Here is an 18,347-nt window from a genome sequence, read left to right on the forward strand (position 1 = left end):
TACGTAAAACGCTTCTGCTTCACATTCGGTTATTTTGTAAAATCTGTTTATTTAGACGTTGCAGCGAATCGACATAAAGGGTCGTATAAGAATCAAACAAGAATTTAGACTATTATAAATTATCAATTAAGTCACACAAGGTCATATGGATACGATTTCATTACATAGACTAGTGTATACAGATATTGATGTTTTTATTGTAAGTTTATCTAAGGAGTTTAAATATGGACTTCCATCATGTCAAAGGGAGATATGTCCAAAAAAGGGAGATAAGTTCATTTGGGTTAACATTTGGGTTAACAGAATATAACGCTGTTATATTATTATATTTTAACACTGGGGTTGGATGCCATTCAGCAAAACAATGGATACAACTTGAAATAACTCCACAAAATAAATTTACGAGAATACCTCTATAAAAATACAGACTTTATTGAACACTTGTAGAAGATGTTTGGCTATCTTCCATTACGTGGTACAGAAATGGCATGTATTTATAAACATGATATCTTCGCTAGCTTAAATTATTGTTGTACTTGCCTTTTTTCTCTTTGATAGGGAAATAGCCCTTGTAGTACTGTAGTTACACCTCCAGTCTGATTTGTAAATTAGATTTCTACACAGAAATTCCTTACTTATCCGGCCAGCCACCTCATTACATTACAAGGGGCACCAGAATAATAGGTGTCTAAAAGAAAATCAAAATAAGAGAAGAAAAGAATGAATAAAAAACCTGATATTCTTTGGGGGAAATTGCTTGAGATGGTTCAATAACAAAAACAACAACACAAAACATGTTTAAAATGAATTGTTTGAACCGCCTTTTGTTAGCAGTCGCTCGTGAATGAGTAAGCGGTTTCCGTAAATGGACATTTTAAAGTAAACATGCATAAGCAAAAACAATGGGCGGAGATATATCTTTACCTGAAGTCTTAATTTCAATAATTACAAATAAAGTTATAATATATTTTTTTCTTATGAAAATGTATGTTTTTAACCATTTTATGCTGAAACATCATTTTAAAGTTATTTTCTGTTGAAGATTCCCTCTGTCTGCGTCAGATGTTAAAATAATAATATAGCCTAGAACGTATTGTTTCTTTTAATTTACAATTTGTAATCAGTATGCCATTTCTTTACATTCTGTTAGATAACGGCTGTTTAGAACATGCCCACCACTGATATGTATTAACGTCAACTAAATTTAGAGATTTAATCCCTCAATTTTGTTTGACCTGAAATTTAGACAACGTAACTGAGTTATTTCAGCAGAACAATTACAGCTAGAATAAAATCTTACACGTTTTAGGAACGAAAAAATATAGCAAACAATTTTTCCTCAAAGAAAGATAATTATTACGGAGTTACGCGAAAATCTGTCGCTTGAAATTTTGGAATTAAAAATGTCACGCGCCTTCTTGTAGTACTTATGGAAAGGAAAAGTTTCATTAAGGTGTTCTAAATGCGCACGTTCTTTAAGATGTTTTAATTATATTTAACATTTGAACGACAAATTTATACTTCTGGTAAATGGCCATATATTATATAAATATTTGTACTTTCGTCATACTTTATACATTATCCGAATTAAGAACAAAAGGCGGAAGCTTCTATTGTATTTGGTTTCGGAACTAACACCTTCAGTTATATAACCTTATTTGTTGCTTTTAAAACAACATTTACACATCTACTTTGTTGCTTTTGTTGTGTATAATTGTATAAAAGAATGTGTCTTAATTCAATTTGATTGTCTCTGCTACAAAATAAGATCTACTTAAGTAGTGAAAATCCTTTTTAGATACCAGTGACACCTCGACTTAAAGTCGCCTTCATACATATTATCACCTGTATGGTATACGAATCTGAAAGAAATATGGTGCACATGTAAAAATTACTCTTTCGTTAAAGTGACTCCCTGCGAAAATAATTTTTAGAATGGTGTGAATTTCTAAGATTTTCAAGATTTTTTTCATTAATTATTTCTAACTTGTTTACCTAAAAGAAACACAAAGTAAATAATCTGATGCCTAAAATTACTTAATTAAAGTGGCTAATATCTGAGTGTCAATTCCCTCATGTGTCTTAATACAGATTTGTTCTGTTGTTTCAATTTGAATATCTCTCTTTTCTCAATTTGTACGCATGCATAATAATGTTTGTGCCATAAAAAAGGACAAGAAACACACAAATATAATTGTGTCCGGAAGCATTTTGACATTTTTGCAAGTTTCAAGGGACTGCATTTTGCATTTCGATAATCCTGTTTCATTAATTACAAGTAATTGAATTCGTAATTACTTTTTAATTTAAAGTTATGTTTGTTATTTTTCTTGTTTTCAATTTCTGTATTGGAAACAAACAAAAAACTAATTGTTTGAACTTCGACAGTATATTTTTTTTTTTTTTTTTGCATGGTTTTACTATAGAATTGACGTCAGGTCTGATATGCAGTGACCTTCTGCAGCAAATACAACTACTTTTAAGTTATTATATGTTAATTCTACAATTAATTTACATCTCAATTTTAAAACCACAAATCAGAAAGATATGCTAAAGAATATATAGCAATATACTAAGAAAAAATAAAATATAAAAAAAGTATTTTTGTGCTATTTTAAGTCTGATTTGATTATTTAAATGAAGATCGTTGTAACGGTTTTGAATTTCACTATGAGAGTAATAATACTAGAAGAACTGGTATTGTGTACACAAGTTATTGGTTTAGACGTACATCAAATGGATATATTTAATCTGGAAAAAAGTATTTTCAGACCCATCATGTCAAAAGACCTTTGTTGATAATAATAATAATGAAAAAGACATCACTTACATAATGTTACAATTGAAAATATTCACCACATTACAAATGACCACACACTACCGAAATTTAGATAGAATTTGTAAAATTAGATATTTAATTGATAGGTCCATTAACGAAAGTATCATTATTTTTTATGTAAAATGTATTGTAATTTTAATTAATTTCATCTATGTAGGACACATTTGACCATACACGTCCATTGTTGGAACTCAACATACTTTTATTGTTTCCTTTCCCGTCCACGCGAACACGTGATAATAACGGTATATCATAACGTTAGTGTAGTCCGCCAACCAATTTATTATTCTGTCAAATGAATATTTGAATTGCGATATCAAAAATATGTTTGAAATTTCTTTTATTGAATTATTTTTTTGTAAGTATTAATTTGATCATAACTTAAATCATATATATTAAAGTTATTTTTTAAAAAAAGAGTTATACTTTCTGACTAAAGTCGACTTTATTTTTGACCAAAATGATAGACCTATGTTTATAGTTATACATGTTTTCTTACATAAACAATATCATGAGTGTTTTTCTTTAGAAAAAAAACTTCTCAAGGATTTACTCAATCAGACATCGTTATTACATTCTTAATGACATTTCCGTGGACTACCGTGAATGTTTAGATAATCGAACAATTTGTTCAGTACACCGTTAAACACCAATCACAACTACGTTTGAAACATTAAGCTCAAAAGTAGGCGAGCGTTCCAGCCTATTCTTTTCGCAATCGAGTAATTAGTGCTCGCTAGAGCGCTACGCTCCGCCCCTTTCACGATCAGAAATAGAACATCGCTCCGGGTCGTTTTCGACTTTGTATCGCTTCTGGCTATTTGATAGTATGTTCACTTTTACTTTCTACATTTGACAGTGATACTTTGAAAAGCTGACCTTCGGCCAGTTGACCAAAGTTTATACCTTCAGGGACTTTTCATCATTTTTTTTGCTGACCGCTGTTTTTCTGGATACTTTTCGTTAAGTTTAATTTCTTTTTTGTTACAAAGTTTGTTTTTCTGATTAACTAGTGATTCAAGATTTATTCGGATCAGGAAACCGTATGCAAAGACATTGACTGGATTTACTTTTTAACTTAAATGAAATGTAAACATTGCCTAAAGCGCGGATATTGGTGTTCATAAAGTGGGATACTGATCGATCAAGCCTCGGGTGGCTCCCTCTAGCGGGTAGACGCTCCCCGATGATGACTGCTGAGTTAAGCCCCGTTGATTCTACCCAACTTACTTCAGTCTCCGATGAAAACGTTGGGATAGAAAACGGTGTGCTAAAGTCAAACGGAGTGTTAACAGAGTTGGATAGGGTCTCCCCGACGTTTTATAAACGCGAAACAATGCCGACGGCATTTGGCCTAGTTGTAGATCAGAATGGAAATACTACAAATGGCACGGAGGTGGATATTTGTCTTTTATTCTAAGACATATTTGCTAATTATTATCGATCTTTTTTTCTATATCATGTTATCTTGTACATTTATCTATGTTTTACTTCATTTTTGTATATATTTATTGCTTTCGTAATATTGACGTTACTGGCTTTTAATTACATTTTTTCTCACCCGGAGATACTATCTTATTTAAGATTTTTTTAAAATGTCAGTTGTGACAATTATTTCATTTTTAACCATATGAATTCACGGGTTAATAAACACTTCTAATTTATAATATGTAACAATTTTTTACATGATCAAAGTTTTTCTGGTTAACATTTTACATAAATAATAATGATACTTTCGTTAATGAAAATAAATGGACTTATGGAAATACGGGAACGTCTCTCTTTCTTTTCATTTAGGGATGTTACACAGAAAACCTATTAGTAATAATGGAGATATTTAACAAGTAATAATGGAGATATTTAACAATTTTCAAGTTTTCAAGAGTTTTCGCTGTCTGTCGTTAATGAACGAGGTCTAAACCCCGCCGGCGGGCAGATCTTTAGTTTTTCTTCTCCATTTTCTAGTTGGTCTCCCAAATGTCGCCGTGGGCTTTCTTGTTAGTATACAGCGAAATACTGGTTATGTTATACAGTTGTCGTTTCTACTTCATACTGGATTGTTTATGCAATCGTTATTTGGATATTTAAAAATAATGTGTTCATGTGTTATTTATTTAATGCATTATATCTTTGGCAGTTTTTCAATAGTGGATAAAATGGCATCAGAATTCATTAGTACACAGTGATTTGAAAAAAGTTTCTTACGTGAGAATTATGTTGTTTATTCCAGGAGAGACGGGATGTGTTGGGCTCCCATGCGGGACTCGGACAGCTGGTGGCTACAGTATCAACGGCGGCGTCTTTCCCACCGGCACCTAGACTATCACATACGCCGACGTCGGATTTTCAGCCGCCATATTTTCCGCCACCATATAACCCAATTTCACAACAGCCAGTGGAGTTTCATCCTCACCACGTGAATGCAGACCCCTATTCTCATCTAAGTGGGTTCCAGGCCCCACAACAACACTACCATCAACTTCAAGATAGAAATGTGCTCCGCCATAGAGACGATATACACAATATGGCCGGTGGCCTCCAACCCCATGATAGAAATAGGGGAGACTATGGTGGCATGGGTCGCACTGATCTTCTTGTGCCGCGGGCCCCTTTGTCTATAGGGTATGGGGATACAGACCCTTCCCTGCTTAATTTACACGGGGGAAACATGATGGACGACGGGACTCAGGTGAGTTGTTTGATTTTTCTTTTTATTTTGAAAAAAAAATCTAACGAATTTCATATAAATTTACCTGTTTACGTTAGCATCAAATACGCGATTTACACGGAATGAATATAGATGATATATTTGATTATTGGATTTATAATAAATAGTGAGAAAGTTTAACAATAATGTATTTATAGAATCAATTACATGTACATGAAAAACAAACGTTTAGGTCCGACTCTGTATACTATTACACTACTTTAGTTATAATAAATAGTGTCATTAGAATTAAACTGTCTATACATAAAACAACGATACTAAAACAACAACCTAAATAATGATCAAATAATCATTAAAATTATATTTACAACTCGTAGTCAATAATATATTTTTTACATTTCTAGAAAGAAAAATAATTACTTACTCATGTATGCTAAATTAATCATAGTATCTTAAAAGCCAAAGCTTTATAAGATTTTAATATGTCAACAATATGGTACCCGATTCATTGGAGATTTTGTATTTTAGATCAATTCGTACTTTACCCCTAATTTCGCCGAGATGTTGTGTTATGGGGTTGAGATTTTAATCTTAGATGATTCAGTTTAATTATTTCGAAAGTCATATGTCGTGTACATGTCACACAGGAATGTGTTTTGGGGAGTGAAAATAGATTTTTATTTGATGAGTGATGCATAACGATTTATGACTGTGTGCTCTCTCTCCCTTTTTTTGGCTTGTCATTTATAATTATTATTATTATTTTGATCCATTTCAATATTTAAACGCTTACTATTCCATGTGATTTTAATTATTAAAATACGAATAATACATATGCATCGTAAAGTAAACTGTTTTTCATTTTTAATATTTATTTGTATATTTACTAAAATAATTGTGCGATATATTTAATGTTGTTGATCATGATCTCGAGCGCGAGAAAAATTCGAATGAACTGCAGCATAATATATAAGATTGAGCGCTATAAACTGGCGTTGAGAATACATGTTGAGAAGAACAAAGTATGTGTATTCTTAAGAACATAATTTCAACATAAAATATTATTATAAAAATCGTTTTATTTTGCAACCACGCTAAAGTAAATCACAAACATGATGTAATTAACGCAAAAATTATGTATAAACATCAATACGTCTTTAGTTTTGATGTAGAATTAAATTTCTTTTACAAGGCGCTTTGATAGAAAAAGAAATGTGGATGAATTAGCCTGCAAATTAATTCCTACTTGTTCACGTAACATTAAATGCAGCTCTTTTATTAAACAGAAACAACTACATTAAAGCAAGGTAACCCAGAAATTTATAACTAAAATATTTTCTGGAAAAAAAAATAAAGTAAAATTTAAAGTGTAACAAAACGGTTACCAAATATTCCAAAAACATGTTTCCTTCTGCACATTTTAAGAACAGCCTGGCTGTCAATTCACCGGATATTTGCCCGATATTGTGGAAAGTTGCCTAATTTAATTTCGTTTTCATTTTGTCTTGCAGTCATAGGAAATTGCTTCGATCTCTAGTTGTTAAACTGGTATTTTTAACAAGGGACTGATTTTTCATTTGCATCGTGAAATGTGATCGGCGGATTGGGAGTTTTCGGTTAATTTATCAAAGATTTAGTTACATAACGTTATAGCATCTCATACACTAAAGGGAAGATTTTTCTTACTTCTAAACCAAACGAGTTAATAGAGGAACTGGATTTTGGCTTCTCTTTTCTTTTTATTTATTTATTTATTTATTTATTTATTTATTTATTTATTTATTTATTTATTTATTTATTTATTTATTTATTTATTTATTTATTTATTTATAAATTTATTTATTTATTTTTATTTAAATTTATTTATTTATTTTTTTTTTTTTGGGGGGGGGGGGTATATATATTTGTATTATTTTTTTCTCTGTCCCTATTTTCACAGATATACATACAATATTATATATTTAGCTCCATGCTATATTGTGGTAATTTCTTGGGTAAGAACAAGTGAAACAACTGATACTCGTTAAGAATAGAATCTCGTACTTTCATTTTATTTTCATATAAACATTATTTTTTCATTAGTGAGAAAAATTAACAATGTTGAGCACTATTATTATTATTTGGTCCATGGTTGATGCACACAAATCAAAATATCCTGAGGAAATTTCGCGACACAATTTTGGCGTTTGTCGCGCTCCGGAAAGTAGACAAAATGGGCCCCCGGGTATGATATAATATTCATTCAATTGTATAGACTGTACAAAACCTTTCTTACAATAATAAGCCTGAAGGCAAACTACTTTTATTGTTAATAGTATATACAAAACGCAAAAGTAAATATTATTGGCCTTGGAAGAATTTCATTCATAAAAATTTAAAAAAAAATGGTTTACTGACTCGTTTTAAAATATTAAATATTTAATTAAGAGTTTCGTGGAACTAGCCAACAGGAATTTCGTCATTAATTTTACTAAATTTCTCATCTATGCAAATACATAGACTGAATAAAAAATAAAAGGCAACGTATATAAATTCATATAAAGTATACTTGTATGTGAAAACGAATGATACATCTTGTATTTTGAACTTACATTGTGAGCTTTAAAGCCACACTGGCGTTACGACCGGCGTGTTTCCTCATACTGGGATTGTCTAATCAAGGGCAGAAAAGTTTTAAAACTTTTTTTTTCACAATTGATTTCAAACGAAAATGCAAAATCAATAATTTGTGTGTTACATTTTTATCAGTTATGGTTGTGTTAATTCAAAAAAGCACATGATTATACTTATGGTTACAAAATTTGAAACACATTTGACTACATGTTTGCTACATTGTTTATTTTCAGTAATTTACCATACTCTTAAAATGATTAAACGACTTAAACGGATCATGTGATCGCTATAAATAGACCAAGTGATAAAGCATTGACCACACACGGTTCCTTGTCATTTATTTAACCACTTATTTGTCAGTTTCCAAAGATTGCTACAGCGGTATGGTTACTGGAATGATCATTATTAAATTAGTGTCATAAAGCGTCATATTCCACGACAAGCAATTAAATGGAAATTCATCTCGTGTCATTTCAAATATTCTAAACTGACCACACCAATGTAATTAGGTTTATTATTTTTCTAAGAAATTATCATCACTTGAATCCACAATCAACATAAAACCAAAATAACACATAACATGACCGGCTTTAGGTGTTCTTTAATCATTAATTTTATGAATATTTTAACATTTAGAAGTTTAAGTGGAATCATTTATATTTGTTGCATAAGTAAAGATAGACAGAAAAAGTGAAGAGCTATTCCCTGATACTGTTACCATATCTAACTAAATAATACGGGGCACGGGGCTGTAGGGTGAAAGGCATTACAAGTAAATATTGTTGTATTTTATCTATATCCTCACATAACATCTCATTAATTCCTTACAAAAAACAATAACAACAATTAAAACTAAGACAACATCACTAACAAACGACGGGTATTTTTGTTGATGTTGTTGTTGTTGTTGTATTTTGAGAAACGATGACACTTAATAAAGAGCCCTACTATATAAAGATATTTCATTTAGAAACAGGCATACAGACATACATATGTAAATAATATGCATCGTATAAATATCAAACATACATATAAATGCAGTTATGTATACTGTGGCGATGTACCATTAGATTAATCTTTATTGTCGTGTTTACGTAAACGGTATGTAGGTAACGGAGCATTCACTAGGTCCACAGGTTCAAATTGAAACACATCCGGCCAAGAATCGCAAATAGATAAAAAAAAAAAGTGTGTGCGTGTGCGGGGGGGGGGGGCGCTCTAAGTAAAGCATCCATGAAGCTCTTTAAATTTGAGTCAAGAGACTGTGTGTTCCTAACGGCAATTGGTTTATACTCTTAGTTTCGAAACCGAAGCAGGACTTAGAAACATATGTGCTGATCTCTTAGGCCTAACCACACGCGATGTCTGACGTCGTAATGTGTTACACCAATTGTAATAATTTCATTAAATATTTTTATATGTATGAGAAAATGAGAGTATTTAATGCAGTTCACTTTTTACAATATGTCTACATAGATTATAATCGAAAGCAGTGTTTTTGCTAGCGATTTGTGGGAAAATGTCGAGGACATATGGTAAAGACGAATGAACCGGGATCGTGTCAGGTGTAGTAATTAAAAGTTTTAAATATTAACATGAGAAAACTATAAAATATGCGTATAAACCTAGTAGAACACTAAATGTCTTATCATGTCAAAGAATAATCTTCAAATGTTTAACATCATCAATACGCTAATAAAAATTGACCGTTTTTTATAGCAGACGGTCAAATTTACAATATGCATCGGAAAGAAAAGTTTCGAACGGAAGATATAGTCTTTAAAGATTTTCTTCTTGTTTCTATCACGAATTCATGAATCTAAGATTCAAAGTAAGAAATAGAACATTCATTTTTGGAATATTTTTGGGTATAGATAAATTTTGGTGTACATTATTATTTAATAAAACGCGATAACAGCTTTCTGCATAATTTACTGCATACTGTTCCATATGTGCGCTGATTACGACAGGTGCCGAGTACGAACCGCTTGATTTAATTACGAAGTAACACCGAAATTACTGCATATATGATCATGATGGGGGTAATTAATAAAATGTTACGACTTTTAATTCGGCTGAAGCTCTTTATCCTGTTAATCTTTAGTAAGTAAAATATACCCCAATTTTAAATACCAAGAATATAATCGTGTTTCATTTGCGTTTTGAACTAAACCGAATGTGTCGTCTGCTGTATAAGCAGTTCAACAAGTGCAACAAATAACAGTTAGTTAATAAACAATTCTGAGGTCATCCAGTTGAATCAAAAGTAATATTTTCATAAAGAGATGTGTATAAAATCAAATATTTACATGAATTCATTAGCGATTTAAAGCATAGCCAATCTTGCCGACGTTAAAATCCAGTGTCCGGCCTTTCAATTACCGTGATTAAACGGAGTTTTGACCTGTAAACTAATCTTTGATATTTCGCGGCAATTATACGTTTTTGCTGACCCCCATGTGAGCTATACGATTATGTGAGAATCATTTGTGGAAATCCTAGACGATTTAGCAAATTATGAAAGTCTCACAGCGTAATACAATCGTTCTAAAATAACAGGGCACGAAAGTGATAATAAATGTTCAATATTAATGATTTACATATTGTAAAAGCGTTTATTTTAGCTGTTTAGATCTAAACAAAATATGTATTGCTAACGTACTTCAATGGCGATTGTATGTTTTGCGCTGAGCTTGTTATTTTATTATCGCTATGCTTTGAAAACGTAATGTGTAATAAATGTTATGTTGCGTGACAATCACGTGACTTGATAGAAACATAAAACAGAATTAAGATACCCATCACAATATCTCATATTTATAGTAAATGTTTTTGCCATCAAATTGACCTAATATGATATTTTATGACAGTTTTTTATGGATTTAAACATATGAATGATTAAATTGTTAAATTTACTTAATCTAAAAAGTTTGATTACAGTAATATGTAAGCGCATATGCGTTATTTCGCTGGATTTTATCTGTGAAGTGGAAGCTGAAAATATCTTCAGAAAAAAATATTGATATAACATATAAACAACGACTATTATTTTACAGTACAGATCAATTTGAATAAAGATGTAAATTGTACAAAATACCTCTTTTTCAAAGCTGAGGTGAAATTATGTAGTAAATGCTAAAAACTGATTAAAACACGCTTGTGTGGAGGATCCGGGTAGATCGCAGTAGATAGGCACTGCGGTTGAAAATTATTAATATTATCATTCGAGATCTACAGACATGGGATAATTGTTATCCAGTTGTAGTTTTTTGCACTATCTATCTATACACTTATAAGGAAAACTTTCAAGAAGGATTATTAGAAATGGCATGAAGCAGCATTACAGCATTGTGGTTTATTTTACTGGTAATGATATTTCCGGGCGCCGGTGGCCGAGCGACTTAAATTTTAATGTTATGCCATTGCAACGCTTAAGGAATAACGTTGGAAAGCTCACTTTTGTCCTTTTATAACGTAAAAATGTTTGCAATGTGAACGCTGAATATATTAATACATGTAAACACCTTCAGTATATCTTCTTCAGGCGACATAAGAGGATTAAAGAAGAGATAATAATGTCATGTCTATGTTACTTTTTCTGTATCAAACTCCACTAATTTATTTCATTGTTCTAAAACATCCTAAGAGTATTAAGACAATAGGAGCTCATTTAAACGATTATAGAAATTGAACTAGCAAAAATGAATATTTTTCAAAGGAAATATTATTTTAATGTTAAATGCACTCATGTAGATATTCATTAAATGCCTTATTTCATGATGTGATTAAAAGATATTTGGATATGCTTGTAGCTTTGAGATACTTTATTATGCAACATGTTTGAATATTTTGGTTCATAAATTATGTATAATGTTCTCATCTCACGTATTTTATCATGCCATTTACGCTGACTATGATAAAGTAGTACTGTACATTGTTACAGGAACTTAAATATTTAAGTAAATTAGTAACATCATTTAACTGTATTATATTACTGTAATGTTCTATAATACATACGAGTTTCAAGAGCAATATTTCATTCAAGTACAATTGATTGTAATCATAAAAATCATTTTACTAAATAGTTTTAATAAATAATTTAAGAAAATTATTTTAAAAATTAAGAGATGCCTTTTCATATTTTTGTAGGGATATATTATTAAAAAATACACAAAAACAAACGAAACAAAACAAACCAGTGGGGCAAATTTTTATGATTTATTATGTGACTAATATTTTCAATTGTTTTCTTTAAAGAAAAGTGGAAATTAAGAAAAGTTAAACGTGTTTTATTGCAACCTGTATTTCTTGTGAATAGATACAATTTGTTGAACAAAGCTGAAAAAGTGCAACCCCTTTTCAGTCAGTCCGAAATTTGGAAAAAGAAAAAATTCCGATTTTTCCAATATCAGATAAAACATTCCTCGTAGTTGACATTGATCATAAATTACAGTCGTGTTGAACGTTTGAAATGATTGTTTTTAATGTACTGTACCACCGTATGGTCGGTTTATTGGTTTGAGTATAAACCGAATTGATCAGTAATATTTGCAAGTCTTTTTATGGTACTAATTACTACTGTCAAGGTTGACTTCTTGTTTTTATCTTCAAGAAAGATTCACGTAGTTAACTGAAAAAATATGATTGCCAATATGTTCAGTATTTCAAAGAAAACGGTGACTAAAGATTAAGTAATTATTGGTTGAAAACAGGGTAGGAGCAGTTGTAATTGAAATGTGGCGTGTCCGATTTACAAGTTCCAAGAAGAACAAAGTCTCGCCAGTATGTTTCCTGGAAAAGAAAAATGCACATTACATGCCACGGCTCTCTAACCGCGAAAACAGCAACACGGAAACATGTTCCATAGATAAATAGATATTATTACATATGGTGGTAGTGTATAAACAAATAAAAACAGACTGCTCAGTTAAGCCAAGCTGTGTCATTTGGTTTACCGAACCTTGTTATATTTTCCGTCAGCTTTGACAAACGACTGCACGAGACGAAAATGACATTCACGTTCACGTTGTCATGGCGATGACGGTAATGTACATTTCGATCCATCAAACTTAACCGCGTGTTCTGCTCCGATTCAACGTTACTTTTTTGCCAATGTCATATTTAATAAGAATACATATTAAACGAGAGAGCTGGTTTGTCGTTTGAACGGTGGCAAGTTTGAAATGCCTCGGCTCATTCTCGTAAAAAGAATCGCCGGTAATAAATCTGACATTATACTTTATTTCAACGTGCATTTTTATAATTAATTGAAATGATTTATAATGGCCAGAATGCTACAATATTAATAAGGCTGTAATGACGATGTTTTGATCTCTTTATTCATAATGAAACAAAGGCTGTTTTACAGTTCATGACATACATTGTTTGGTGGGGACGAACGTTCGTAAAGGGTAGTGCAACGTTTTCTTTGTTTGTATAACGCCACACATTTTGGACTTCTTTGAAATGTGAATCCATACACTCTCAAAAAGAACACTTCATGTTTTTGGAATTCGTAACATATGTTTTATGTTGGTTCAAATTATTGTGTAGTCTGTATATAATATTTTATGTTAACAGAAAACATATTTTATATTTTCTTTTCCCGACATAGATATTTTATCAAGTTTGTTTTCTTATGAATTAATACAGCATGACATATATATATACATAAAGCCAAATATGAACAAAAATACAGTAGACTTTTTATATAACTAATTTTCCACGTTAACGTCATATTCCTTATCATATTCATCGTTTAAAGAGAGTTGCTTTAAACCGATACAGTTGACATGATCTAGAAAACGGGGACGACAATTTAACGATACTGGTCATACGTTTGGCGCCATTCTTTGTCCCTCGAGATAGAATCCGCTTTATTTCAGTACATGTAACTTACTCATGTATAATAATATGTAAAGTAAAAACAAAGTAAATGTAGTTTCTATGTCCTTAAAATTAATATTAACATGTATTACAATCGGCGAAAAGAAAATCTAAAAAACAAAACAGCACACAAAAAGTTATAGCTTCCACATTTTATATTTTAAAATTAAAACATTGAGGGTTAGTTTGTATTACAATTTTCCAAGTACGAGACTAAAGTGTTACTGAAAATTATTGTGCAATCGTCGGCTTTGAATTATGCATAAGGAAAATGACCAATACTATGATGAGACAAAACTTGTCCCACTGGATTTATTTTAGAAGGTTTGGTGTACGTGGACACCATACAAAAATAAATTAAAAAAACTTTTTAAGTGTGTATTGTTTTGACTTGTAATGCTAGTATAAGTTAAGCGTGCAATTTATAGAACAAAATCTAAATGAAGAGAATAACAATAGAAAATGTTTAAAACTCTAGAAGTATGATATGAACATAAAGAAGTTAGCCGATATTGTTCATCTCATATAATGTAATTAAATGGTCAACACACACACACACACACATATGTATAAAATGCGACCAAATATTTCCCCTTGTGTATAAATAATCATTAATCAATTACATGTATATACTAGTACTCGTATGGTGAAAATCTTCATTTTAATTATCTAGATTTTCAAACATGTCTCTTTATTGGAGACGATTTTTGTATGCAATTAAAAAACTATATAAAACGTCTTATCTTTTCAAACAGCTTAAAGTTAAAGAATGAAAGTTATCCTCACTTTGAAAAAAAATATAATGATTTTGTTGTTAATGTTTTTTGTTGTAATTTCAGCACATTAGTATATCTTGTGTGTTTTTCAGGGTATGGACGATACTGGGGGATATTTGGACCAAAATCAGTCAGTCATAAGAAAAGGTAAGCATAAGAGTTACATAAATAGATTAATAATAAAAATAATATTTATAAAGGTCATGCACCCGAACAAAAATAACTGTAAATTACAACAAAATAAAAAGAGTTGTAAATTACTACAAAATAAAAGAGCTGTAAATTACAACAAAATAAAAGAGCTGTAAATTACAACAAAATAAAAGAGCTGTAAATTACAACAAAATAAAAGAGCTGTAAATTACCCGTATTAATTTATTACGTTCTCTCCTGTTCAAAACTTTGTTATCTTTGATACGTGATGGAGACTTTTGGGTCGAAACGTTTTTGATGATTACAAGTCAACTGTCTTCATATTTAGAGCGAATAGATATTGCCTGAAGTTATATGACGTTCACAACGTTTTGTGTATATCAGACAAAAAACAATGCAATTTAAAATTTAAACTGGAGTTGATTTCTACAATTAAACTTACATTATCTTTGATATTAAATTATCGGGGAAATTTTCGAGGAATTTAAAAAACAAACAACACCACACACTTCATATTAAACGAAACACATAATTTTGAAGAGAAAAAAGGCGTTAGTTATATGTGCATGTATGTTATGAACATGACAAGGTATTTCAGTTGTTACAGACTCACGATAAACTAACGAAAAATTAAAACAAGAGTTCAATATATTTTGAGTAAAATCAAACACATCTGTATATTAGCTATCTTATTTCATAACACAATTAATGTATCTAATTTCTGATATTGGCGCAGCACACTAGCATAAATCAAATATCCACAATCGCAATGACGTCACAATAACTTTCCATATGCTTTAACTTAAAAGCATAAAATACAAATCCAAAAATAAACTGGTATCCCTCAGAAATTCTACACATATGTTCATTTTGCTAAGAAAATGCGCAAAGAAAATCCAAGTTTCAATTAATTGGCATCGCAAACACAGTTTTCAATGCTAAAACACTGTAAGAACATGTATATTTCCACAAGGTCGAAAATATAACTAAACTTAAAAACATTATGTTTGTCCAACTCTTTCCTAAATGCAATGTCCGTAAGTTAACAAAATGATTACAAGTCAACTGTCTTCATATTTAGAGCGAATAGATATTGCCTGAAGTTATATGACGTTCACAACGTTTTGTGTATATCAGACAAAAATCAAGACAAGTCATCTTGCCAAAGGCTCTCCCCCGTAGGCAACCATATGATCTTACTATAATTGCCCAGAGCATCTCACAAATAATATTAACTTGACATATAATCTGAATGAACTTTACATTTGCATGTTGTCACTTTATTTTCAAAACATACAGTGATTTTTTTTATTTATTTTTCTTATTTAAGGCATTTGGACAAGGTATTCAATGTTTTGATAATTTTGGTGCTTAAATAATTTTTTTCTCTAGCTGAAATATTATCTTATTTTACTTAAGTTGTTGCTTTTTCTTTACCGAAAACGTCATAATTGCTATGGACGCAATGAATAGCAACCTCATAAACTAAGCGTAATAATCGAGTTGATCAAGAAACAATGAGTCACGTAATTTCCTTTTAGCTGGAACAATTAAAGTACATTAAACTTCAAACAAGAATTTCTTCTGTCACTTTGTATGCATTTTTGTCCGATTTCCGTTAGAACAGTTCATTTTACTACAAACGGACGTCCGTGATGTTTATTTGCTCAACAAAGCATATGTTAACTTCTGCCTATCTGCCTTTACATGCATTCCACATATAAGTTATTTTCGCCTGTCCTACTTGCTTGTCTTCATTAACATTAGTGTAGTTTTTATGGCCTTCTTCATACTGCACGACAACAATAACGGACTTGGCAAATCAAACTGATTAGTTCAGCACATCCGGCATAAAAAGACGCTAACAAAACACATGAAGCATGCACTTCTTTCGTCTAATTCGATTTTTTTACTTACATGTTTCTTGTCCTTTATTACACAATCTGTGGTATATGTTTTGGCTTATAAAATTATAGTTCTGTTTTGTTTCACAGGATCTTCGTTTATTATCGAATACATTACATATTCGACCCAATAAACATTGGCATTTATTATTGCGGTAAATTTGCACTGCATAACTACTTTTTCTTTTGAAATATTTCATTTACACCAACCGGAAGATCATTGATTTTTAATTGGAATTTTTATATTATGTTAATCAGTTTGTGCTTATTGTTGTTTTGTTGTTTGCCAGTATTTAGCTTCTGACCGTTTCTTGCCAAAAGTAATAGTAATGATTAAAACAACAATTTTTAAAGCACCATCTATGGAACAAATGTAATGGATAATAATACTACCAAGAAATGTAATAAGTAACAATTAATATATGCGTACTATTCGCATGGCTTTCAATGGTGATGTTTGTTTTGGACATTACGCTTTGAAATTAGTTTTCTTGATAATGGGTAGGTATTTATAGACGGTAGTGTATTTGTCAACCGCTATAAAATAGCGCTGAAAGCGACTATTGTCATCTGAAATGGAGGAAATAAAAACGTCATGGATGAGGTCTTTAATACGAGCTTATAAATTCATATTTGATGTTATCTTGTAAACGAGATGTCACTTTTCGTATCTTAATTTAGTTCGTCATTTTAAATCAGAATTTAATTTGCTCCACTCTAAAAAGTATTAGTACACATCAGATATTAAGAGAAATAGGTCTAAACACTTGTTTTTGAATGTTTTGATACTGATTCATTGAGAGAATCTCTTATGACAGCTAACTGGCGTCTTTTGAGTTTTACTTTGTTTTGGGGTCTTTGTTCTCTTTGAGGGGAGTGGGGTTCAAATGATATAAACAGCAATATCATCTTGCATATCTAAACCTATTTGGATCTTTTTTTTATTCGGCTACAAATATATATTTATAAATGTGTAACTAAAAACCTCTATAATTTTTGCATACATTACCTTTTCACATTGTTTCATTTCTGAAAAGAGGAGAAATTACTCTTTTGTATCTTTTAACTATATAGGAACCATGGGGAAATAATTTTAAATTTTATATTTGCTTTGTTCTCTCTATAGTCAGACACTTTCACCTTTTATATCGTATGTTAAACGTAACACAATTGTAGTTTATTAAATCGAACTTATAAAATCAATGTTTGCAGCCTGCACTCAAGTTGCTACATCAGACACTATATTATTTTATGTGTGTCTAGAACCACATTTTGGCCTCCGAACAAGAACAATATTAAAAAACCACAAAACAGGTTATTTTCTTTATCAAATAGCACTATGAAAAAGTTTATGGAGGTTATGCATGTTTTCGTTTATATTCCTATTACACACGTTGTAAAATGAAGTTTTGTATATGAATTATAACTTATTCATATGCGTTAAAGTATGGTTTTATACAGTGTACAAAAATTTGGCAAATCTTCCTATACGAAGTATATATATAATT

General features: G+C 30.8%; 1 protein-coding gene across 4 annotated transcripts in view; it reads left to right on the plus strand.

The window, feature by feature from the left end:
• Positions 1-18,347, plus strand: part of LOC132719605 (transcription factor AP-2-beta-like) — a 79,121-nt gene that overhangs the window by 38,202 nt on the left and 22,572 nt on the right. For 3 of the 4 annotated variants that reach the window (XM_060703398.1, XM_060703400.1, XM_060703399.1), the window contains 2 exons: positions 5,070-5,528; positions 14,875-14,929. In XM_060703398.1, the coding sequence (XP_060559381.1) occupies positions 5,070-5,528; positions 14,875-14,929 (514 nt within the window). Of the gene's footprint in view, positions 1-3,649; positions 4,236-5,069; positions 5,529-14,874; positions 14,930-18,347 lie in introns of those variants that run through there. The other variant, XM_060703396.1, reaches the window with a different exon arrangement.

Source organism: Ruditapes philippinarum, unplaced genomic scaffold (genome assembly GCF_026571515.1).
Source record: "Ruditapes philippinarum isolate M1 unplaced genomic scaffold, ASM2657151v2 ctg434_1_1_1_1, whole genome shotgun sequence".
NCBI classification, from domain to species: Eukaryota; Metazoa; Mollusca; class Bivalvia; order Venerida; family Veneridae; genus Ruditapes; species Ruditapes philippinarum.